At 43.1% G+C, this 26,822-nt stretch overlaps 1 protein-coding gene across 3 annotated transcripts in view; it reads right to left on the reverse strand.

Moving 5' to 3' along the window:
* Window positions 1-26,640, reverse strand: part of LOC117582593 (ski-like protein) — an 83,748-nt gene extending 57,108 nt beyond the window's left edge. Inside the window, exons 1-2 of one of the 3 annotated variants that reach the window (XM_034270449.1) lie at window positions 26,521-26,531; window positions 24,766-26,371 (exon numbers count right to left, since the gene is read on the reverse strand). In XM_034270449.1, the coding sequence (XP_034126340.1) occupies window positions 24,766-25,848 (1,083 nt within the window). In that variant the 5' untranslated portion in view covers window positions 25,849-26,371; window positions 26,521-26,531. Of the gene's footprint in view, window positions 1-24,765 lie in introns of all 3 variants that reach the window. The other 2 variants (XM_034270451.1, XM_034270450.1) reach the window with 2 other exon arrangements.
* Window positions 26,641-26,822: the final 182 nt, after the last annotated feature.

Below are 26,822 nucleotides of genomic sequence, written 5' to 3' on the forward strand. Positions count from 1 at the left end.
GACGAGTCATGCCACACATCAATTCCACATGAGTTGCAAGCTGAAGTACCTCCTCCTCTGGCCCGCCCTCCGCTACACTACTGCTGCATTCCACCAACCAACCAACCAGCCATCCAGCCATCCATCCATCCATCCATCCATCCATCCATCCAGCCCAATCCACAGGCATGGCAACAACCATGTCCAAGTCCACGTTCACGTCCCATTTTGGCTGCGGTTGCAGCTTGGGCCACAATTTTTATGATCGCAGTTTGCATTTTCACATTGTTGCAGCTTTGCTGCTGCCTCTGTGTTGCATTTGCCGTTTGCCGCTTTAAATGTAGCGTGCAAAACTTCAGTTTTCATTTCAAACGCATGCATTGGACCGCCACCTGGCTATACCCTCAAATACTCTTACCCAAAGACTCAAAGTCGTTTGGCAGCCAAAGAAAATATTTGAAAACCCACAGAATTCCTCAAATTTCAAACATTTACCACTTCGATTACAGGGTATCCACTTTACACAGGGTATCTGCACTTCCGAAGACAGCTGCTGGAATTTCTTCCTTTATTTTTGTTGCTCCTGCTGGGAGCTTGCCCTGCCCGTTTGCGCTGTTTGCCCAAGCATTTTGTCAAGCGCACAACAAATTGGAGCAGCAACCAGAGGGGGTTGGGGCTGGGGCCTCTCAGCAAGGTTTGTGGGCGTGGTCGTCATGGTTTCAGGCTGCTGCTGCTGCTGCAGGTGTTGATGGCCCTGCCTCTGGCTGCTGGCAACAACAACAACAACGCAAAAATTTCGCCGCACAGGCAAATATTTTTCTCTCTCATTTTTTTGTGCTGTTGGTTGCATGTCTGTTTCCATGGGGGAAAAGCCCAGACTGCACACAAAACTCGCACCGATTTGTACATTAAGTTCTTGAAAATGTCATAAATCTTCACTGACACTCACGGCGTGCATGCAATAAAAATGTTGCAACAAGTCTAGGGGCAACCACAGGCGCAAATAAACGAAGGTGCACCATGCGAAATATAGTTCACGCATGTACATACATGTGTACATAATATGTACGTTGTACATATTTATATGCCTAAAATGAAAGTTACATAAAAATCAAGGAAATACTCTAGGCACGTGCATCGCACAATTACTCAAAGAATGCGAGTTTTGTAGGCTTCCTAAAATTATTTTATTGCTATACAAATAATGCTCATTATCCCTTAAATCTTTATATAAAATCCCCCCTCTTGAATACCTTTTATATTTTAAGTTAATATTCATTTGAAACTGGCAAGTGTAACACATTCTTTTCCCCTCCTTCTACGAACATTTTCCCACATATCATTCTCACTTTCTCTGCTTAAAGTACATTGTACTTTTCATCAAAGATCTCTCTCTCTCTCTCTCTCTGTCTCTGCGTTTCTCCAAATGAGAATCATTAGGAACCATTTGGTGTCTAGTCATGGTGATCAGAGTAGTGCTCTACGCACAGATGGGGCTCTGGTGTCTGTCTACTGCAGCTAACGACAATGTTATTAGAGACTCTTTTTTTCAGCTTTTATCCGATGCGTATTTGAGTGTATTTTCCACTAGCCATCAAGCAACTCTCTTTACCCATAATTATGTCAATAATTATGGTAAGGTGATGCCTCTAATGACTCTCTATGATCTCTCACTTACCCGCTCTGGAACTCTTTTTGCTCGAACACTTTGAGGCTTTATCTATTGTGCAAATGGCTGGGAAATGTTTGTTTGATTTCTTTGTTGGTTGCTGGCTTTGGACTGAGTTTTGCGCCTTTGAGGGATTTCGCTTGTGCTCCGCTGACACCTTTGACGCACCAAAGAAGCCTCGGCACAAAGTAAGTGGTTTTGCACTTACACTGCAAGCCTTTGGCTTTGCCTTTGGCTTTGCCTTTGGTAGCAATGCTGCTTTGAGCACGGCTATTACACAATTTGACATTCCAAAAGCTAAAGAACAATATTTAAAGGAGCAAAGGAGCATCTTTCGAACAGGACTTGTACCCTAAAAGGAAGGGAACTACAATAATTCAAAGCCTAAAGAGAGGGCATACCCCTCGTTATACAGGGTATCCGAAGCAGCAGCAGAAGGGGGAATAAGTTCGTTGTCAAACATTTGCATTTCGCTTGAAATTTGTGCAATTGCAGCAAACGATGGGGAGCAATGGGGAGCAGCAGAGGGGCAAGTGGCGGGGCCAGTGGTGTGGCCAGTAGCAATTTGCAGACGGCAAATTAATGCAAGCGCATTTATTTTTGTCACAAATGCAAACAACAGCAGCAACGAGTGCAACATCGTGTGGCGCTGCCAAAAGCGAAAGCAGCGCCAAGAAATAAATAACGCAAATAAATAAGAAAAGAGCCCCAGGGAATTTTCTTGCACGTTAGATGGAGACAGCGAGAAAGAGAGCGAGAGCGAGAGCGAGAGCAAAGATACAAAAAAAGGAAGAGAAGGAAAGGCGGAAAGACAAAGAAAAAGCTAAAATTAAAGACTGAAAAGTAGGAGAGAAGCAAAAGCAATAAAGAAGGCAACGAATGAATCCAAATCCAAACGAAATGATGTCCCAGGGAGGGATTTATCCTTACCAAAACTTTTCGGCTGCAACATTAAGTAATGGAAAATATGTTGCAAAATTATAGCAGCAAACCAATGACAGATGCAGAGACGCCCTTTAACACCCTAATGACAATGAGATGTTGCACTGCCTCACTGCTGATGTTGCATCTGCAACATTGCCAATTAATTTTCCCCACTGGAGCTACAAAATGGGGGAAGCTGGGCGCAAGGAACGGAGTGTGCGGGCGGCAGTGGAAGTTTGAAGGGACAAAAGCAAAAGATTTCTGTCTGAAAAAATCCATGAAAATATACCCAAGCTGCCACTAAAGTCATGGTGCCCCAACTAAGAGGGTGCTTTAGAGCAATGCGCAATATTTGACAAGGCAAAAGCCATGACAGAACCCTCATTTTTTTGCACACCCTCGCAGACATGGTGATTCACAATAAAGCCCCTCCGAAAAATGGGGAGCATCCCCTTTGTCCAACCCTTCTCTCCCTCACTCTCTCATGTACTTTCTGCTGCGCTTTGCAAATTGCATTGCGTTCCCCTTCCCTCTTAGTTGTTTTTTGTTTCTTTTGGTATTTCACATATGTACGTTTCATATTCATGTCGCGAGGACAGCCACGGAGCGAGTTCGTTGTCACGCCCCCGCGTTGCAACGCCCCTGCTGGCAGCCACACTCCGATCCCACTGTTTGCCACCGCAGCAGACATTGCGACGCGTCTCGTGTTTACAGTTGGGGGCACAACATTTTTGTGCGTGGGTTCAACAAAAATACGGGGGAAAAAATAACTTTTGGATACCCTAGAAGATTTTTCATGAGGATATTCATGCTCAAAACGATCGAAAAGCTAAATTTTCGGTATTCTGGGTTTCACATTTCTTACATATTTGTCAGGCTACAATATTTCGCAATCATCTACGTTTCATCTGTATATACCCCAACAAGACAATAAAGAAAACTCTGCCTGTTGCCTGTGCCACTGCTTGTTGGAGGCCAATGCAATTTTCAAATTAGAAAAGCCAACAAAATAACATTCAAAACAACATCCACTACGACACCCAACCGCACAATCACAATGGGCATTTGCAGCAGTCTGCGGAGTGGGAGACAAAAACAAGCTGCTGACATCAATTAGCATGCGAGTAGATACACTCGTAGTACACACACTCGTCGCAGTAGCATCTCGTGGCATTAAGTCGAGACAAAGTCTAGACAAACAACAGAAACGACAGGCACAGCGCCAAGAGCAAACGCAAGTAGCATGCAACATGGCAAATAGCGCCACCTAGCGGGCTTGACCTGCCGGCCGTTGTCTATAGCTTTTGTTGTTGCTGTCGTTTTGCTGCTGATTGATTGCAGCACTTCGTTAAGACCTGCCCCCAGGCGCCCCCTGAACAGTGAGTCAAAAAGTGTAGAAGCTTGAAGAAAATAAGCAAGAAATTTCCATTAAATTGGAGAACAATTAAGAAACAGTTTTAAAAGCATTAAAGAAATATTATGGTACACCTTTTAAAAGAGTTTTACATTTAGTAAAATTAAATTTCGCACACTGTTTTGTCACTGTGCAGCATTCAGTTGCTCCTGCCAAAACGCAGCGTGTGACAGTCCTCGCCACCTCTCTGGCTTTCTGCCCGTTGGCTTGTTCCCTGGCTACCCTGCACCCACTGGTCGCCACACCTTTCGCTCCTGCCTTCACTGGCGGCGGTATTGGCGATCGCTGATCAGAGAGATCGCTTGTGATGGCGCTCCACACATACACACACACGCGAATCACAAACGAGCGAATCTTCTGCCCACGAGCTGATCACGCCGCCTACTGCATGTCTGGGGCAAGGCTTTGACGGCTTTTGTGTTTTGTCTTTAGCCACGGAAACGTGGCTTTCATTAGCGACTTGGTTAGCACCTGGGACACCTCTTCTATGTCCGATCGGTGGGTGCTAATGTCGGAAAAGTACCCACGAAAGACGGGTAGGAAGACGATGGAAAGCACAGAAGTGGATTGGCAGCAACTACGAACTGACCTTGGACGTTTTCGCTTGTTTAGTTATCGGTCAATGAGTCGCAGGAACGATATTTATTATACGCCACACACTCTTTTCTTTTATTTTGCTTTTTTTGGTGACATCTAATCAGCTCAAGGCAAATGCAAAGGAAGTGCAAAAGCCACAGTGAAAAGAGAACTAACGATACAGTGCGTTATACAGACATAAGGATTTATGAATCGAAGCTTTAAGTAATTGATAATTAGTTCTACACCAAGTAGACTTAAAACTGATTTAATAATTAAATACCAGAACTAATTGTTAACTTTTTCAACTATTAAATGAAGTAATCAATATTTTCTACACTTTCGAAACGCACTGTCCCCTGTGTGTGTTTGTTGGCGCTAGTTGGAGTTCCTCCTCTTCCTTTGCTAATCGTGTGTCTGCCGCTTCGCTTCACCCAGCGCCCGCCCATCCGTTGGGCATTTTCTGCCTTTTTCTTTACTTTTTTTCTTCGTCGTCGTTGTAGCCCCGTCTCTTTTCTGCTGTTTATTTTAAAAGCTCTACATCATATTCGAAAATAAATTAGCAAAGCAAACAAGCCGAAAGTCAGTGCGCATTTTATTTATTCAACAATTCCCATTCTCGGTTGTATCTTTCGGACGTCTTCCATCTACCTACGGGTATGTTTCGCTCGTTGTGCGGTTCTCTCGATCTCCTCTGATAAAAACTAACATCACTGGCAAGATCCACAATCTGTTGTTTATTTTTGCACTTTGATTGGAGAATCGAAAATCCCGAAAGGTAAAGGGTGAGGCGGATGCTGCGACCGAGGCTCAGCGAACCATCAAAAATGTTGTGTGTGATTTCTGATCAGACATTGAGGCAGGCAGGCAGACAGATGCTTTTGCCATCTCCCAAAAAATGTTTATCCAAAGCCCCTCCATCTGTCTGCATATACACTATGCGTATCGTATCGCTTTGTTGAGTCTGCGGGGGCATTGCGAAAGTTCAGCAAACATTTGAGCATTTTCTTATGTCTGGCACGCGGTGCGGAGCTGCTGTGCACTCATCAAAAAACTACAACAATTTATGGCCAATACGTGATTTGTGTTCCACGGAGGCATTTGGAAATTGATCGATAATCTACGAGTAGTGTCCATAAATTAAAGAAGTCATGATAAATTGTTTTATATTCTTATTTGAGGAAAATTAATATATACAACGAGAATGCAATAGATCTTTGGACCTTGAACTCTATATCATTTTTTACGGTTTCATAACTGTAAAAATATTTAACTAATCAATTATAAATGAAGAGACTTACACTTTTTTGTTGTCATCTTTATTGTAGCAGAACATAATGAAATTATAATATTGAAAATTAATTTCTACTGATTTAAAGCAGGAAAGTTGCAATGACAAACCTCCAATTCTGGGTTATTAAAAGCATAAAATCGCACAAGCTGGCGATCACTTTCCATAGCAGAACAGCATTTTTCTCTGCCTAAAATCAATCGAATATTGATTCTAGAGAGCCCAAAGTGAATTTTCTTGAATACTCTTGTTGCTTGAGCTTGTCAGAACTTGATTGATGAAGAACTGAACTTGAAACTGTTGTTGTTGCTGTTGCAAAAAAATAAAATAAAATAAAGAAAAATCAAAATAAGACAAACGGAAAACGGCGCAGTCAAGTCGAATCGCATTGCGGGATTTGAAATCGAAAGAGATCGCGAATGGAACTGTAGATTAGATGAATGTGTGATTGTGTAGAGAGACTTGAAGGCCATTCCAATTCTGAGCTGATTGAATGACTGACGTACTGAATGACTGCCTGACTGATGGACTGACTGACGGACAGACTGAATGAATGAATGACTTGCGGACTTGTTTTTTCTTAATGGCAGCTGGCTGGCTGTCTGAAATCGTAACGCTAATTTCAAACTTCGTATGGTATTTGTATCTCTATCTGTATCTATCTATTTATCTGTACATCTATCTTTGTGGAGGCATGTGTGCATCGTGTGTCTTTCGCCTTTGATTTGTTAATTGCATTTGTTCTTGAACCCCCAATCCACACCCACCCCCCTTGTGATTGACACTTTCAATTGTAATTCGCAATTTATGTAAATGCAAAAATAATTTTAATTAGGCCCCGCGTATGCGATTTTTCCTGTGGCGGAAATTCAAATCAATTGTCAGGGCATACCAAAAAGAGAACTTTGAATTTGGTTTAAGGATAGGACACACCTTCAACTACTCCCTTATTCCATTGGCCACATGTGGCAGGCATAGTAAAATATTTCTAAGTAGCAACTAATCAGTTATACAGTGGCCACACAGTCAGTGACTTTGGGTTCAGGTATATCTCATTTTATACACTTATTTCGTACACTATTCCTCATCACCTTCTTCTTCTTCTGCTGCTGTTGTGTGTGTGCAAAAAAACTTCAACGTTTCGCTGCGGCCAATGACCAGACAATGACCCACCAGCGAACGAACGCCATTAGCATTATCATTGCTAGCTCTGGGGCTCGGGGCTCGGGCTCCGGCTCGGGTTTGAACGCGGGACACACTCGGACCCAAAGCAAAGCAAAGCCCGAACCACAGACGAAACGACAAACAGACAAATGGACAGCAGACGCGACTCGACGCGGCGACAAACGACGACAGCAGACGATGGCGACAAGCGGCAATAAAAATTATTAACATTTAAGCGCAGCTTTTGGCGTATGAGAGCCACACACAGTGACAACGCGACGGAGAGGCGGAGAGATGGCAAAGGAGATAACGATGAAGGCAGCGACGGGGACGGCGACGGAGACGGAGAGACCCAGACCGCCAAACACCCGCTTGACCAAATACCGAATACCTTCAGCAACAACACCGTAACCCCCACCACTGCACAGTGGTTGCAATTACTGAATATGGATGCAAAATGAAAAGATCTACAAATTATTTTCATTTTATCTCTAACCATTTGAGTACACATTTAGGAGTGGCTTAAAGCTTATTAGAGATGAGTTTAAACCAAATTTGTATACGAAATTAATCATAGAAATAAACCATCATGCCAACACATATATTTTTGTGTTTTTCTTTTTCAAATTTTCAAACCACTGTAACTGTGGCCACACAATTCATTCACACCGTCATCATCATCCAACACTTTGGGGCCACTTTGAGACACATGTGGCTAGCCGGCGGCCAAAAACTACAGATACATGCATAGATACAAACAGTCGGATACACACACACAGAAGAATAAAGAGACAAACAATTTGGGTTACTAAAACACACAGAAAAAGCGAAATGGCCAAAAAGCGGAACTTGTAATTTCGATTCGTGTATTTCACGTTTAGCGCGGAGCGGCGTTGCTTTTTGCGCGGAAGGTGTTTGCTTTAGACGCTGTTACTACTTTAGTTAGTGGTCGGCTGTCCAAAAGAGAGAAGAAGAGAGACACTTAATGAGATATGTGTATGTATGCGGCCCAATTGCAAAAACTAATTGCAAACGCGCTTAAAGCCGACACAGAGCCGGAGCCCCGGCCCTGACATCCCAGAGAGTGGATAGATGCACTTGAGTGCACATAATGGCACACGACACATGGTCATACAGTCATCCAGTGTTCCAGGGAGGCATGACGGCGGGGTTTTGCATCGTATCTTTGTGCAACATGTTGCCAGAATGAATTAAATAATTCAAATCCACAAGCAGCGAGAAGCAAGACAACAATGTTTGGCTTAATCCAAGGCATTTATCTTGTCCCAAAGCAATGTCAACATTACAATTTGTAGTACCCCTTTAAATGAAGGATGGTTACGTGTTAGGAACACCACAAACTTAAGAAGATCTTAGGAATATTTGTCTTTAGATATTTGTATTCCTATACGTATTGCCAGAAAGTATTACTTATAATATGTTTTGCATTTAAATCTCTAAAAATCATTCTCGACTTAACATGTTTCATATAATTCCCATGAAATCCATTTCTTTTTAACAGGTATCCGCATAGTCTTTACACCAATCACAGTCTTTCTATCCTGTTCCTTTCTTGTTGCTTATTTAATTGCAACATTTTGCTGCAGCAACATTGCCGCCAGCGAGCAGGTGTTTTGCCAGTTGAAGTCTCCTTTAGCGACGACTTTTATCGTGTCTCTGGCTCTGGCTCTGTCACTGACTCTGGGGTTTTGCCTTAATTTGACTAGACTTACGCATTTAGAACCGGAAATGTAGCAGCCGAGTGTCATTTTGTGCAAATCACACACAAAAGACGACAGGCAAAAGGCCCACAGAGTAGTGGAGGAAGGCAGAGAGCGAGTTCTGCTCAGAGTTAGCTAAATAAATCCACACACGATCTGGCATAGATGAATGACTTGAGAAGACCCCTGCCCCTGCCCCTGCCTTTGCCGCTGGCTCTGGCTCTGCCTCTGCATTGGAGTCCAGTCCGTTGCATACCATACTTTAGTTTCTTCCAGCAATTGTTTATCCATTGTACATACCTGCAATCGAGAGAAGAGAAACGAGAATTAGTACACAGGTGATTTAGTATAATGTTCTGTTGGTGGTGTTGCTGCTGGCGCTGCGTGTCTGTGTTTGTAACGTAACAAGTGAATAACAATTAACATTATAATGTCTGATGGCTGATGGATGTCTCGATGCAGCCAGCTCTAGAAATTATAGTGTTCAGGCTCCGCGCGAGACTTGTACTTATTGCGGAGTGTTTGGATAAGCATATAGCTAGAATTAAGAGGGGAAAACCTCCTAAAAGAAGTCTTAATAGAATTCATTTTTTTTATTGGGGCGGTACCAGACTGTATGTACATAAGCATTCGCATAACTAACCTCATTTTTCCGCCAGTTGCTGCCACTTCTTCGTACGTTTGTCATTGAACTCTTTTCGATGTCCCTCCCATTTCACACCCCATTGCAACAGTTGATCTTTGGCCTTTTCGGTACACTCCACTAAGCACATGCCCCACATCCCCTCCTCCGCCCATTCACTGCCACGCAACACACGCGCCCAAAAGTAGACACGCATAATTAGTTTTAAATGCGTTCGAGCTGCGAGAGTTGTCATCATTGGGGCATGGAGAACGAGGAGAGCCAGAGAACGATGCCAGACGACGACAACGGCCATCGTAATGCGCCTCATTTGAGAGGCGATACTCCCCCCCCCCCCCCCCCCCCCCCCCCCCCCAGGGTGGTAAACTCTCGCAGCAAGTGCTTGAAATGTAGAGGGGGGAGAACTGACATTTGGCGTTGACCTTAACGTGGCAGGCGCTCGACATTTGTCAATGAATGGGGCAATGAAATATGGATTAAAGTCTTTTCCAAACCATTCCCCAATTCCCTTTCTACAAGAACAAATACCCCCCTGGAAACACAATTAGCTCTTGAAGAAGCCGACGACAAAGACGACGACGACGACTGCTATGCGGATGTCGTCAGCGCGAAATGTGTGCCCCAAAGACGAGAGAAACGGCAAAAACAAGTGTTATCAGCGACCCCACCAAACTATAACAACAACCAATGGGGAGGGAAAGGGAGCCATACAGTAGATATGGCGCTGATATTCTTATCAAACAAAAACAACAGCAGCGGAATACAATTTAGAAAAATTCACAACTGGCGACAGACGACGTTGCAGACGAGACACACCGAAACTGTTACGATTATAAATAAATATGAAAATACAAAAAAGTAAACTAAAACAAAAGCAAAAGTAAAGACAGAAACAAACACACTACACCCAGCCGATAAGCAGCAAAAACAATGGAAAGAAAAAAAAAACAGCAGCTAAAAAGTAAATAATAAAAAATAATACAATAAATTAAAAGAGGGAGCGGGAAGAGTACGAGATCAGACCTGGGGCAAATAATTAAGCGGACGATTGTATGTTTGTATAACACAGTAATCTCTCCCCATGAATAATATGCAAAGCTCAAGGTCTGACGAACAAAATTAAAATTCATTTGATTAAAGAAACATTTGAGACTTTTTTGAGACTTTTGACTGCTGCTCAATAAAATTACAAACGAAATTTCGTCAAATAGTTGTAGACAAGAAACTGCAGAATTTCGTAGTAGGAATTACTGCTTTTGCGGCTGTTCATCCAAGCGAGATTTCACTGTATCTGAATACACATGTGCATATTAATTGTGTACATATTTAAATATACATATGTACATATTTACGTACATATTTTCGTACATTTTAATAGAGCATCCACCAAAACACATCCCAAACTAAGCCAAATAAAGATTGACACACACAGCGATGAAGAGGGAGCGCTGCTGGGTTGATGGATAGAGATAGAAAGAGGCGGAGGGACAGAGCACAGAAACAAGAAGAGAGGCATACCCAGAGAGCGGCAGAATCAGAGGCAGAGAGATACGACAGAAGTGCAAATCAAATAAAGGCCAAAGCAATGACAGTATAAAAATGTATAAAAATTATTGGCGCTTCGCCAATTGTCAGCCACAACAACAGCAGCAAGAACAACAATAAAAGCAATAACAATCTGGGAGGCGTCAACGAGAAGTAGTCGTCGTGAATTGACCGAACGGTAAAACGCGCGAAGTATAGGCTAATGCCAGCAGAAGGAACAACGACAACAATTTCAATCCACAGAAAATGAAACGCAAAAGAGAAGAGGAATGAGAAGAGCAAAAAACTTGTAAGAGATAACAAAAGATGAATGGGAAGAGCGGAGATTGGAGATTGGAGCGAGAAAATATATAGAGTTTACAGCGGAAAATTTTACCAGAACAGAATCTAATCGAGCTAACGAGGTGTTGGAAAAGTCACCACTTAGCATCAGTGATCACATGCAAAGGTGACAAGAATTAATAAAGAGATAAGGAATAAAAGTTTAATAGAAATTTAGTTGGAGGTAGAACCCTGTCGCATTGCTGAACTAGAATATATAACAGAACCAGACACTCAGCAGACGGAGGCAGGCAGACGACAGCAGATATCCAAACAGCGTAAGAGGCAAAGATTAAGCAGAGAGCAAACATTAAAGGAACAGAGAGAACCGCAACCGAGTGAAAATCCCGAAAGTAAAATGCTTTAATTAAAATTGTCTTAAATTATAATTTATGTCGGCGGCATTAATTCGCAGGCGTCGTGGTCGTCGCTGTCTGCGGTGCGGTTCCAACTAATTCACAGCTTTGCCACAGGCAAAGTATCTCACAGATACGTAGATACAGATACACAATACATGTATCTACGCAGCAAAATGGCTCCCTATCGATGTGATAATAATGAAATGCTCTAAAAAATATTTGAAAATTCGATGGATTCAAATTGATGATAAAAAAGTGAGCCACACTGGCATCAAGTGGTTTGAGGTGCAACCCTGGTCTCCCAGTTATATAAGACAATTTTTCATATTGATTTTCCGCTTTGTCAATGGAATCGGAATACAATTGTAAATATTCCTTCATTGTCCACTTTTATATATTTGAGTGTCCTGGCAACCCAGCTTGCTGTAATATAATGCCTGGCAACCCTGATGCTAACCTCAAACGTAAAAAGGACTTTCCTCCTGAACGAAGAGGGATGCCAGGACGAAGAGGAACGGTACCCGAGAGTACAACGCACTGATGACGACTACGAAACGCATTGTCATTGAAAGGAACTTGAGGCAGGGCGCAGCAGCAGCAGCAGCAGCAGCAGCACTACAACAATGGCCTCAGATGCCCGACCCCTGGTGACTGGAAGGAGGATGGTGATGGAGGGTCACACACAACACGAAGGAGCACAACAAAAGGAAGCAGTAGAGGGCACCAGAGGGACATCAGCGGAATATTGAAGGCGGCCAGGGGCAGCGACCGCCGCATGGCCTGTTGGAAAACGAGTTCAACGACGACCGAGAAACAGAAGAGCCGAAGGGTAAAGAAATGCGTGGAGGCAGGAGACGGAGGACCCCACAACAATGGTGACGACGACGACGACGACGAGGATGTCCTGCATTGGTAATGTCTTTAACCTTTCAAGGATATTTCAGGCATTGCCACATGCCACATGCCCCCATCTGCTGCCACTATCCTTTTTTCCCCCACTTCTAATAACGAAGCAGATTGGCCTGAAGAAACTCCCAAACTATGGGGGAAACCCCTGCCCGGAAAACGAGGAGCAGGAAGAGCACAACAGTTATTTACAGATCTTATGAGGATAGCCAGAGCCACAGGGAAAATCTAATAAATTACACGAGAGAGATGGTAGATGGGAGAGAAAAGTTGATGAACTCTCAAAGAAAATGGGGGGAAGAGCTGCACCCCAGATTGGGGTAGCTTTGGAAGGGTTTAAACACAAAGGTTTCGCACATTTATCCCTCAAAGAAGTAGCAGCAGAAGCTCACTGTCTATTAGAAAAATGATATAATGGCTAGCCTTAAGTACACATAGAAAACTGTACATACTACCCCTCTATAGGGGAGACTGTTCCAAGGTGTTGCTTTGTCTTTGGGCCGTCCCATACGCACTTTTATACGCAATTTACTTTAGCCTTGTTCGTCCTTGTGTTCCTTTGGGGTTGGCTTTTGTGGTCAGAGCATACAAAAAATATGTAAGGGTTGGTTGCCTCATTAAAAATTAGCTTTAGATCTTTACATACGCTATCTTTCAAGTCGTACACAAACACTAATCTTCCTATACCTATAAAGAATATTTTCTCTGGCATAAATTTGATTTATAATTTTGCTTGTGTATTTTTAAACGACAAGACTAGAGACGACGACGACAACGATGTCAGCTAATTGTCGCTGACAGAAACACAGAACAGAACCAGAACATAGGAGAAACGAACGAATACACTGTACTTGTCTGAGGTGCTTTGATATGGGAAGTGCAGGGATGAAGGACTTGAAGTACTTATGCCCTGAAATTTAAGGGGATCATCAATGAAAAATATCAAAAGCAATCTTCCCTTTCCTTTCCCTTTTGTACTGTAGAAACTACCATTTCTATCATTCTTTTATCAATTTAATCATTTTTCAATTATTTTATGCTTCAAGCTTTTTCCTTTTAGCCCCACATCCAACAACTTGTTTGCACTTCCATTTATTATTTTTATTTTTTTATCATTTTTGAAAACTATTTTCGGATAAACTACGAGCAAAAAAAACTGTGTGGCGTGCCCCCGCAGTGAAATTTGTTTGTCGCTTGTCGTCGGCAAAGACTTTTTTTGGTTGAGAAAAGTTTGAAAATTAAAAATCAACCAACAAAAAAATTGAAAGAATTTTTGTCAGTCATAAATTTCAAGAGAATTTTGCGTGAGTCGTGAAACAGATTTCAATTGATGAGAGCACGGGGTATGGGTGAGGTATGGGGGTAAGGTGATTGTTTTTCCTGTGGCAAGGTGACTGACTCATCTCTTCTCTCAACACCCCCCCGGCCACCTCTTCGACCTGCAGTCACTGTCACTGTGTGTGTGGAAAACTCTTATGAATGACAACAATTTGCGGCGTAATTAACTTGAAAATGCGAAAAACGGAATGGAAAATTGCTTGGCCATGGGTCCCTCTCGCACGTTTTTTGCCTCTATTGGCCATTGCCTGTCACCCCCCCCCCCCCCTCCACAACCAACTGTCTGCAACATTGCCACTGCTGCTGCCACACCGATGTTGTGCCTCTTATTCTTAGTGGGTCAAATGCGTTAAGTTTCGAGAGTCAACCTTAGAGCAAGAATTGGCGGCGCGCATGGCCAAAACCACTTAAAATATTTAACCAAAAATGCATTGGCCCACGCTCTTGTTCGCTCTCTCTCCCTCTCTCTCTCTCTCTCTCTCTCTCTATCTTTTGTTGGCCAAAATGCTTGCATAACTTGCATTGCACACACAAATGGCCCAAAACAGACGACAGCCAAAGACATCTGACCAGACAGCAACGCACATCAAACAGCTGCAACATTCTGCAAAAGGGGGGGGCAAGTGGGAGGCAGGAAGAGGGTCTTGCACTGCGAAGGCGTTGACTCAAATCCGTGGCAGACAATTTCCATGCCATTCCCCCTTTTTAAGGTCATGGCGCACACAGAGACTCGGACTCGACGTTTGCTGCCGCAATTGGTATAATTGAGGCGCACAGAAGGTAGGCGATTGTCTGGGCGTGGCAGCAGAACAAAAATGAAAGAATCAGCGCTAGCTGTGGCAACGCCAGCCAAGTTGAAATTGCCGAAGTTTAACAAGAAGCGGCTGGCTGCCACAACAAAATCAAACTTGTTGCAGTCAATAATTTCATTTTTGGGGCAGTGTCAGAGGCGGTCAAAATACAAATAATACAATAATTTATAATGTTTTTTATTTGTTGATTTAGAATAGATCAATTAAAGCCCAACATTAATTCCCTTGCTAAATTTGATGCCCGCCCACACCTGCCATTTTGTGGAAATGCAACGATTGAATCTGTCGTTTTTGGTGTCTTCAACTTTGAGTCAATTATCGTAATTATTCATTATTCATTTGCAGGCCAAAGGGCCATTCAAATGCCAGACAGACAGTAGAGAGACAGAGGCGACACGACCAGGCAATGGCAAAGGCAAAGTCAGAGGCAGAGGCAGACGCAGTGGCAATTAGATGTCCGTTGGCCCCAGACACAAGCCGGTAATAACACCAACAACAACAACACCAACAACTGAACACTCAACAAAAACAACAACTGCAATGGCAGCTCGTCAATTGCCTGCCTGCCTGTCACGTGTAAAAAGTCAATATATTGCACAATGCGGCGTCAAGTGCGGCACAGAAGCAGACACATGGGTGGAGTAGGAGAAGGGTGTACGAAAAATAGAGAAAGAGTAGAGAGATGATAGACTGCAGTAAAGAGGATACGAGAGGTTAGAGGAAGTGCATAGAGGAGGAGCATAAAGGGGTGTGCTGTAGTATCAGGGGCCCAATAAAGAGGTCGTTCGACGACGACGACGACGACGACGGCGCTGCCGCCCGCTGTCTCAACGTTTCCGTAAACAACAGTTCCAGGCAAACACACAAGCAATGGAGAAACCAAAGCACAAAGCACACGAAGCTTTAAATACCCTAGATTTTCATTATTGTGTGAAAACATTTGAGAGTTTCACATATAGTTGGAAAAGTGTATAGAGACTTGTGAACATCTAAAGATATTTGATTATTAACTATTTTTGCAAAACAAAAGAACATCTCTTCCAGCATAAAACACTAAAAGTAATTAAATCTGTTTTTATTTTTATAGGAAATACATTAAGTCGTAATCAGAGCCATTTCGTATGGTGCTAGAGTGTCATAGAGAGTGCGAATATGTGAAACATAGGGAGAGAGAGAGAGAGAAATGGAGAAAGAGACCGCCACAGCAGACGTTTCATTAATTTACAGCTAGACCACACTTACACCCATACAAAGTATGCACTTTTACGTGTATTGCCCTGCACCTTACGTTATAATTATGTGATGCAGCTCAACCCAAGTCCCCCTCTCCCAACAATGCAATGCAGTAGGGTATCGTCTTCGCCGCCCTGTCTCGGGTAGCTTCTAATATTTCATTAAGCTGCGGCCGGCGTGTCGTCTCGTCGCCAGTCGCGTGCCCGTTCCAAAAGAAAGAGAGAAGACCTCCCCGAAAGAGAGAGAGAGAGAGAGGAGCCGTGAAAAAGGGGGTCGAGTCAGCGGTAATGTCTACGTCATTCCCATCATCATCATCATCATGATTCAGTGCAACTTTGTGGAAGGGAAACAGAGGAGGAGGAGGAGGAGGAGGAGACGAACTGCAGTGGGAGGTGGGGTTGTTTCTAGTGTTCTTCGAGCTACGTAGCCACTTTTGAGGTTATGCGCACAATTTGCGTGCGCGCCAATTAAAACAAGAAAAATAAGCAAAAACACAATACACACCAAACCAGGTGGAAAGAGAAAGACAAACAGAGAGAGAGAAAAAGCCAAGGGAATAGAAGGGAGAAGAGATATCCAGCCATGGCCTGAGGCGCAACAATATGAGCTTGCAAATGCAGCAGAGGAAGAGAGAGAGAGAGAGTGAGAGAGAGAGGGGGGGCAGGGCAGATAAGAAAGAAGTGGGTGATAGAGAACAAGATTAAGGATAGGGTTAGCGATGGGCGAAGGTGTGTCTCGGATCAGCGACAGATTTGACAATTTAACACAATTAACGAATATGCAAATGCTCTGGATTCCAGAGTCTGGAAGAATGAAATGCATTTGCTATAATTAATTCAAACTAAAATTTGTATTATTTCATTTACAGATATTATTTGTTTATTATAGATTACACGATTGATACCTCATCACAGTTGTTGTAGTCCTCATTCAGACCCTGTTCAATGTCAATATCATGATGCCCCAATTTCCGATTCATGCTTCAAAATTGCATTAGCAAGCGTCATCGTTGTTATTGTTGTTGTTGCGCGCATCGAACACGTGGCAAGAGGGGGGATGGGCATGGTGGTGGTGGTCGTTGGTACACATGGAGGCGCAGCATAACATTGTGGCAGTCACTATGCAAATGTTGCTGCTGTCTTGTATTTGCCCTCGCGTGCCTCTCTGCGCTTCTCCCTCTCTCTCTTTCACTCTTCTGTTTTAGAGTGACGACAATATCATTTACAACAACAGGCTGGGGTTACCACCAGCTGGAAATGTGCTATGCGAGGGAGAGAATGGATAGGTGGATAGGTGGGAAAATGGGATGAAGAGGTGATAGCTCTTTGGGAGACTGTTGTTGAAATTCCTGTAGATTTTGGTATCTCTTGCTCTTGTTGGTGTTATTGATTGTTGGTGTAAATTTCTGTAGTTTTTTGGTGTTGGAATGCTGTTGTTGTTGCATTGTTATTTTGCTATTGCTGTTTCCAGTAGCCTGCTACTTCAATGTTCACTCATGCGCATGGACAACATTCAGCACTGACATTAAAACGTCTTGGATTTCGCTCAGTGCTCAACACAAGTAGCCATTTGAAATTTAAAACCCCAAAACCCAACAAAAACAACTCAACAACAACCACAAACACAATAGAATTGTAATAGAATTTTGTTTGTAGATGCTGTCGTCATCGCGTGTGAAAGTTTAGAGAGAGGAGAGAGGAAGGAGAGAGATAGGGTAGTGGGAGAGGCACGAATTGAGTTGTTAGAGACACACATCTCTGGGGGCAAGAGACCGTGGGGCACTATCAAAATGCCCCATAAAACGAATGTCAAGTTTTGAATTACAGAAACTGTCAATCACGTTACTGCCGCGAGCATTACGGCATATACGATTACGAATAAATGTGGCATAGTCGCGATGGAGGCCAGACATCCTCCCACCCCAGAGCACCACTGACAGTCTGTCATTCCGATGATATCGTATTAATTATTTGCTTTGGATCTTGATTTGACTGGGCTTAAGATCAATTTTTGAAAGGGAAATCCAAAAGCGTGGGAAACTCTTTGAGTCCAAAAAAATAGAATGGCCAAGAATTTGTGGATATTTTAGGGACCTTCTAAAAATTGTAAGAACTACAACGTTGAATTTTATTTATTTTTATTAAGGGAAAATCTTTTATTTAATTACTTTGAGACTGAAGAAAAAATTCAAAATTTCGGAATTTCCTAAGTAAAATATTCCTAAATTATAAAGTGAAAAGTTTTCTTTCGTAAAGGTACAATTACACCCCTTATTTTTGAATATCAATTCATTTTTTTTCGGATTTCTTCTTTTGCCTCAAAGTTTTCGTTAGTTTCATTTTTATGATAATTTCAGTGAAAAATGTATCTTTTGTCAGCAACAATTATCAATCAAATTTCAATGGTTATTACATTCAATTAGCTGTGATTGTTAGTCGAAGAAAAGGCTTTGAGGCACTGTTTTGAATAAGTATAGAAAAAAGCGAGACGCTCGTTAGGAGAATTAGAGCGAAAGAGATGCATTACCAGAGACAAGATAGAGATAGACATCAGAGTGGAAGCGCCGTTAAGCAAATAGGAAGGAAATAAACAAGAACCAGAAACCAGACCATGTAGTAAAAACCCTCACCTAGAACCTCTCCCGCCGCTTGGAACCATTGAGGCGAGTCGTCATTGCTCCGTCACCTGTGCGCCAGGTGTAAACTACATAACCAAGCCACCCTCCCTCCCCCCCGACAACTCACAACCCACGACCCCCTTCTTTCTGCTGCAACGGAAATGCTGGACACGAGATAGAGACCGAGAGACAAAGGTAGACACAGAGAGAGAGAGAGAGAGGGAGAGGGAGAGATATGATCTGGGGAAATGACACTAGGAAATCGCTGGTAAACAATGCGCAAAACACTGAAGAAAATGCTGTAGCCCCAAAGCTCGCACAGATTTCTGGCACATAGGAGGGGGCGGAGGGAGAGACGCTATAAAAAGAGAGGGGTAGATAGAGACCCCTGACTAGAGATTTAATCGCCATGCAAATTTTGTCACGTCTGCCGCGGCGGCACCACGGAAGACGATGCTTAGACGTGGGTTAATGCTGGGAGACTTCGTTCTAGATAAATGGATAATGGAGAGCAAAATAAAGAGAGAGAGAGAGAGAGATCCATATAAAAAATATCAACAGCTGTGACAGAGTCCAAGAGAGGGAGAACCACCCTGATAAGGTGGCGACCTAGTTCATTTTTTATGATCAGCTCAGATTCCACGATTTCGATTCCAATGGTACGGAATATAGTACATAAATATAAATTATTGAGTATACGTTTTATGTGCCTAGTAGGCTTTTCAAATCTCCAATCGTAAATATGCTCTTGTTATTTTGTTGTTGAGGCATGAGATCAGAAATCGAGGCTGATCACGCAAAATGCGTATAAAGTGAGACAGAAACTTATTAGGAAACGAACGAAAGAATGGCCTAGGAAGCGGAGATATTTAATCTAAATAATCTTTTAATATTTATACAAATTTAAAACTGATATTGTCTTGGAAAGATAGATTAAGAACCAATTAATACATTTTGGAATATGCAGAATTATTCTAGATTTACCCTAAAGGGAGCTTCAATTTCTAATAAACCCTATTAACATATTCATTCGTGCATTACAGTCAAAATATGTAACACCTATCATAATTGCTGCACATACAAAAACATTTACATAACAATTTTCACCTAGTCATGGCGTTCTCCTCTCTATCCTCTCTCTCTCTCTCTCTCTATTTTTCTGTATAGATCTTCCTCCTATTGGCCTCTAACATTGTATATAAATTGTTTAAACACGTTCTGTAGCTTTAGCTATTTAAAAACGAGTATTTTCAGTGATATGTGATCTTTGCACTCAAACTAAAATCAATATGCATAAAGATAGCTCATCAAATCATACGATGAGACAACAAAAATCAATAATAAAATGAGAAGCTAAATATCAAAATAAAATCTGCGACTCTTTAATTAAAATAAACATAGAAATGATTGTAAAAAAAACTTGTTAAATGAAAGATGTAAAGAGGAGTGGATTCTACAGACAATCTAAAGCACTGAAGATCAGGTTGGCTTTTTTTTGCGCCGAACGGAACTGCAGCAGAGCCCAAAGCAGCAAAGAATCAGCCTATTTAGATGTAAGATCTGCGGACAGACACAGGCCATAAAAACAGAATGTTGGATACAAAACAGAGAAGAGATAAAGAGACTTGAGAGGAAGGAAGGCAGACAACGATGAGCAAGAGACGACGGCACACACCTGTCTCTCACGGCAACAACAGCAACTAAAACAGTATCTACAACAATTACAAAAAACAACTACAAGAAGGAGGAACAGAGGAACCGAATGTACTGCGTATGCAAAAGAGCAAAAACATTGAGACAAGAGCACAGGGTACACTCTACTACATACAATAACAAAAACACACACCCCTCCGATCCGTACACCTTTCCACCTAGATTTCCCTGACCAGAGAATCTTTCGTCGAGGCCGCACCTTCCGCAAAAGAAAAATTATTTTGTTAGCCAGCGTCCTCCCACCACCGCCTTTTGCCTTCTGTCTTGTCGTGTGTCTTAAGTTTCTGTTTGCAAATAATAATAAAAAATATATTGAAAAAAAGACAGAGAGGGAGCTAGAAGCAGAAGAGCAGAGAAGATTAAGCTACGAGAGCAAGAACGGGATGGACATCACATGACATGTTGGGTGGGACCCGGACGGGGCAGGCAGGCGGAAGAGGGCAAGAGATCGGTCTCGAGACTTGCCCACAGGCCAATCGAAAGAGTGAGGGAGAGCGGTGTTCCAAACAAAGGCAGGGGGAGGAAGAGGAGTGGAATGAGATCGGTCTTTTGCTTATCGCGCTTATCAAATCGCCAACTGACAGAAAAACCCATGGAAAAGGAGAGGGAGGGAGGAAGATGGGGAAGTAGACTGGAAAATGCCAAGAAAAAGAGGTTTATCTATGTGGAAAGATAGCACAGATCCATCAGGGCTAAAAACTTTGTGTTTTTCTGCTGATTTAAGGTCCAATTACTTAAGATGATCTCTGGGGTTAAGAATCCTATAAGGGATATGCAAATGCCGGAGCAATAGCCCCATGAGGAAAAGAAAAAATAAATAAGGTTGGATAATAAAAGCAAAAAGCAGCAATGCAGAAAACTTCCATTTAAAAATAAAACGTATAACCATATTAGATACGGTGTCCTCCGTCTAATTGATTCCAGATATTTCCATTTTCTATTTTTCAGCTAATTAATCATGAAACATCAATTAGCAGACTGCCAAAGATCTGTCTGGAGTAAAAATTTCATTCTTATGGCGAAATCCACCATTAAATTGGTTAATTATTTCCCATATTTTATATAATAGATCCCCACACAAGGAGTATTAGAGATCATAAATTATTACATTTGCCCAAACGTGTACAATGGTTTCTTATCAATGTTGAACTTTTTCTTGAATCGCCTTTACAGATTAGAAAAAGCCAAAAAATGGTGACTCGATTTTTAGATGGATTTTTGCCTTTTTGCAAACCCCAAAACGTGGCCAACAGAGGGGAAAGCTTATCACAAATTGACTGATAAGCAGCCGCGACTTTAGAGTAATACTTTTTACTAGGAGGAGAGCTCTCTACCGGAGTATATCGGAGAGAGATCTGAGCGGCAGAAACGTGCTTTGCAATGGATTTCGAACCAGAAAAACACGATGAAATGGCAGCAACAGCCACAACAGCCAGTGGCCAAAGTATATTGACAGAGATTAGCATAAATTTGAAAATTTTATGAGCGATAAGCGAGTCGAAAGACCAAACAACCAACAAAGGGAACAAATATTTTACGAAGTTTGGATGCTCTTTAGACGAAAGTTTCCAGTCCTTTTTCGATTTGTTTATAAATGTATGAGGAACTGCATTACTGGGTATAAATATTTCCTATAAATACAACTCAGAACATTCACTGAACTTTCTTCCTGCCCGGCATAAGCCTCCTAACAAAATATACAAACCCCTTTCTATAAGAGTATACCCATAACAGATCCAATCAAAACACAAAATACAAAAACCTGTTGATGCCAAAACAAAGCTACACCAAAAAACACAAAAAACGAAGAAACGAAAAAAAATTAAATTTTAAAACATGAATATCCAAAAATGTTCCAATTTTAATTCTGGAAATGTAGTGACAAAGTCAATTTTTGGTAGGGGACTTAACAAGTGATTATGTAAGGGAAAGATCCCCAAAGGGGCGACCAGACAGTGCCACGAGTCGGTGGCAGAGGGGAAAGCAGCGAAAGTGAACAGCGCAGCTTGCGATCTGATTAGTCACGCGCTCTGCCAAGGGCAGCCAGAGGCGGCAGCCAGTGGAGCAGCAGCAGCAGAGAGCCATTCGCTCATTTGTCTTTTATGCTCTCTTAAGCGCTCTCTTTCCTGTTTTTGTTTTTGTTTTTGTTAGACGCAGTAGAGGGAACCTTTTCTTGGGTATTTCTTAAGTTAAAATAAGTACAAAACCGATACTAATTGATTCCATTAATTATCGGACTCTCCCACCTTTATAGTTGCCTTTCCCTCTCTTTGTTTGTTGTGTCTTCTGCTTTAAATAATATTGTTTGCTTTGTTCTACTCCTCACCTCCTCCTCTTATAATTCATCATCTTGTTTTCTTCTTTTGCGCAACAAAAATGCCGCAAGACATTTGTTTTGTTATTATTTTCTGCGACTGCGCAACGACTTTGAGATGTTCTCTCCCCATCCCCCAACCGTACCATCCACCTTTCAGGTATCAGTGAACGGGGATGGGATGGCAATGGAGTGGACTTTGGGACGCCACGTCCAGCGTCGCAGCGCCAGACAGAAATACATCCCATAACAAGACAAGGCAGGGTCCCCAGACCAGACCACAGCCAGAGTCCCCGCCAAAGTACAGCAGCAGCAGACGGCAGACAATGTTGGCAACCGGTTTGCGATTTATTTTTGTTGCTGTGTGCCGCCGCTGTGTACCCAACCCTCCAACGTCGTATCCCTCCCTCTCGCTTTGGCTCATTATTATTATTTGCTGAATATTTTTGGTACCCTTTGCGAAGAGGGGCATAAAGATTATAATAAATAGTTGGGCATGCAGTGAAGGGGCTTAACGTCTTCTTTTTCATTTACGGAAAAGCAATTTTTCAAATCAGTTGGGGAACTAAAACCTTACATAACATTAGCATACATATTTATTTGTATACAATAAATTGGTCTCTCCAATAAGCTCTTATCGGAGCATGACTCTTTCAAGGGTATCTAAAGCATCGATACCGCATGGCTCCAGCGTCCCTTCATTCTTGTTTAAATTGAAGCTTATTGGAGCGGATTTCAAACAAACACACACACACACATGGGTACAGAAAATAAGAACAAAATCGAAAGGCTTCAAAAACAGTGGCCTGCCGAGATGAAGGAGGAGAAGGAGGAGGGGTGGGTATGCATGCACTGCAGGGCAGGCAATAAATTGAGCGAAAATCTAAAAATAAGCTCCAATTGTCGTTGCGTTGCCGCACACACACCGGGCACCGACTGCGCTGCTGCAGCAGCAAACAGACGTCGACAGAGACAACTTGTCTTCGGCGTTTTTGGCCGGTCCGGTTCGGTTCGGTTCGGTCCGGGCCGCCATGGTCGCCAACGCCACTGCCGGCAGACGCTTTGGCAGCGCACGCAGTGGCAGCAACAACAACAAAAAAAGAGTAAAAGAATTTCAGAAATTGTATTATTTATTGTTTTTTGTATGGAAATATTTTGCGAGCGCTGTTTAAGCAGAAAATTAAGTAGTTTAAATAAATAATTCAACAAAAAAACGAGAAAAAACTGGTAAAAAAAACGGCATCATTGGCCTACCAAAAAGAGCAGCAAAAAATTGTTTAACAAGAAAGGGGGAAGGGAGGGGAAGACGGAGAATGCGCCATAAAATGCAGCTGCAGTTAAATAATAATTATTTTACATTTTATATAAATTTATAATAAATTCTAAAATGTTTCCCCGCTGCTCTCAGTGATACCCTTTCAGGCAGAGGGTACTGCGAAATTGTTAAGCAAATTTGGTACAGATAAAACGAGAGCAGAAATACCGAATTAAAGATTTAATACAAGAGGAGAATGCTGTTTGAATAGGAATTCAAGCATTAAGTACGTAGTACACACAAAATTCTCGCACTTCCCATCCCATAGTCCAAATATAGCCTAAAGCGTTTTTACTTGTTATTTTATACATTTTATGATCTTTTAACGGGCGGGCGGCAACAAAACGTCGTTAAAAATGATCGAATTGAATGAGAATTGCGAATGCGAATGGAGGAATAGGAACGGCAGAGGTAAAAGTATGAGTTTCAGTCGCTTGTCAGCATCGGACAGAGGGAAAGACGCAACGATACCAAATATGGGGCCACAGTGGGCGCTGCTGCTGCTTCTGCTGCTGTCGCTGCAATCGGTAGCTAAAGGTGTGAAGCGACTTTTGACGGCGCCTGTCGATGGCCTAACGAGCATTGTTGTTGCTGCTTTTGTGTTTCCGATTGCGATTTGCAGAATGAGCTTCACATATGATATATGGGACGGGCAGAAATTGTTTAGGGAAGCGAGAGCTATAGGGAGAGAGAGCAGCATTCAAGAGAGTGGATGATAGGGATCTTTCAGGTTGAACTTCAATCGTGATTTATTGGTCATTTGGGAAACTCCCTCGTATAAGAAAGAATTTGTTCCCTATGGAAATGTCAACACAGCAAAAATTTCCCAAAATTTCGCTAAAATGTCCCCTCCTTGGGGAATTTCCTTTCGCAAAATTCCAACATAAAAAGACATTTTTCTTAAACCTTACCTTTCGTTTCTTGTGATCCATTTCGAGTTGCGCCTTGTGCATTTCCTTGAGTTCCACTTCCTTGAGCTGATCGAGAATTATCTGATACTTTTCGCGATTCTCCACATCGAGCGCCACGTGGAGATAGTCGTGCCAATTGCGGGAGTCGAAACCCCAGTGGCAGGTCTGATTCTCGAACTTGCGATGCACATGCCCCACAAACTTCTGGGGCGAGAACCAGCCGTCGCACTCGAGGCACTTGATGCATGTGGGCTTCTGGTAGGAGTACATCTCCGGTGTGCAGATGCCCTCGCACTTGCCAAAACATTTGTGGTACACGTGGAAGCTGAGGGCGCCCTTGGCCAGGCTCTCGATGGGTATGTAGCTGTTGCGATCGGATCGATGCAGCAATGCGGCACAGAGGCGCTCCGCATCGGTGCGCGTAATCAGTCCGCTGGCTTTCACATCGGAGGGCAGGATCTTGGCGGCCTTGAACTCCACGAGCTGGTCGGGCGTGCACTGGGAGCAGTAGATGCCCAGCTCATCGAAGATCCGATTGATCTGCTCCAGCGAGAAGTCGTTCAGCACATTGTTGAGAAACTGCGGCAGGCACAGCCGCATCTCTCCGCCCACCGAGAAGCAGCCAATGGTCTTGCCCTCCAGCCGCGTCTCGTACAGCTCCCCGCAGCCGGCATCTGCCACCGAGAGGATCGGTTGTGAGAGCTCCCTCGGCGGTGTGGCAGGCGTGGCATAGATCTGTGGCGATGCTGCATCGCGATGGTGGTGCTGCAGCTCGTGCGGCTCCGGGGAGCTGAGTATCTCCTTCTTGATGAGTGGAATTCCGGGCGAAGGCGGCTGCTGCACCTTTCCCCCGCAGGTTGGACTCTCGCTGCGGATTCCGACTCCTCCTCCCGCTCCACCATTCGTGGATGCCACCTCCAGTGACGGACAGCCGCCGCCGATTCCTGCTGCTGCTACTGCGGCGGCTGCTGCCACGGCCAGGGCATGGCCGGGTCCTTGAAGACTCTTTGTGGCACTCGTCTGGTATTTCTTCAGCACGCTGCTGATATTCGGCGTCACGTATTCGGTCATGTTCTGGATCATTGAGGGGGGTGTGATCGCTTCAGGGGGCGTTGTGGGGCGGCCTCACTGGGACCACATGTTCGACCACGCTCGCTCTTTAAACTTTAATATTTATTTGTTAACAATTTGGCACATTTGTTGATTGACTTCACTTTTTCTGTTGCAAACTGTTTTTGCATTCATCATTTTGCCGACGGCATTTCGAAAGGCGGGAAAAAACGTATGTCCGCCTCTTTTTTTTGTACCCCCTCCTCTGGGTATTTCCACTTATTTGTGAGATATTTTTTCGGTAAATTAAATCTTCGGCGCAATTTCTAATTTATTAAATTCTTATATTTATTTTTCTGAAGCACAGACACACAAATACACGGACACAGTCGGCAGACACACATACACACACGAAGGCGAACGTCGCTTGCGGGGTGGTGGGGGGGTTTGCGACCCCAGACAGCGGCGACGCGACAAATTCTTATTGTGCCGCCGAAATTTCCGTTTTGCCGCCTTGTTTTTGTGCACTATTTATAAACCTTTTGCTGCTCTCGCTCTTTCTGCTTCTTGTTGCAACTTATATTTGCATTTCTCGTTATTTAATATTTTTATTTTGCATGCGGCGCCGCGCTCTGTTGTTTTATTTTTTACTTCAATTTCTTTCCCCTCTTTTTCGCAGGCGTCCGCACGTGCGAGCTTTTTTACCTTTGCTTTTGCCTTTGCTCACACAGTACGCACAAACACTCACACACACACACTGACAACGAGAAACGAACGCGCGCGCGATACGTCCGAACACGTCCAAAATTATACGGTAACTTCGACAAAAACCGACAAAAACGACAACAACAAAAAAGCTAAGCAAGCTTCGATTCAAAATATGGCTGCGCGCGCGGTTGGGTTCCCATTGTGAATTGTGTGTTGTTATTGTGAATGGGGGCAATTTGTTGTCAGGGAAATGCTCTCCCGAATGATAGAGGAGAGAGCGAAAGAAAGAGCAAACTCAT

The sequence above is a fragment of the Drosophila guanche genome, unplaced genomic scaffold, assembly GCF_900245975.1.
Source record: "Drosophila guanche unplaced genomic scaffold, DGUA_6, whole genome shotgun sequence".
In the NCBI taxonomy this organism is placed as follows: Eukaryota; Metazoa; Arthropoda; class Insecta; order Diptera; family Drosophilidae; genus Drosophila; species Drosophila guanche.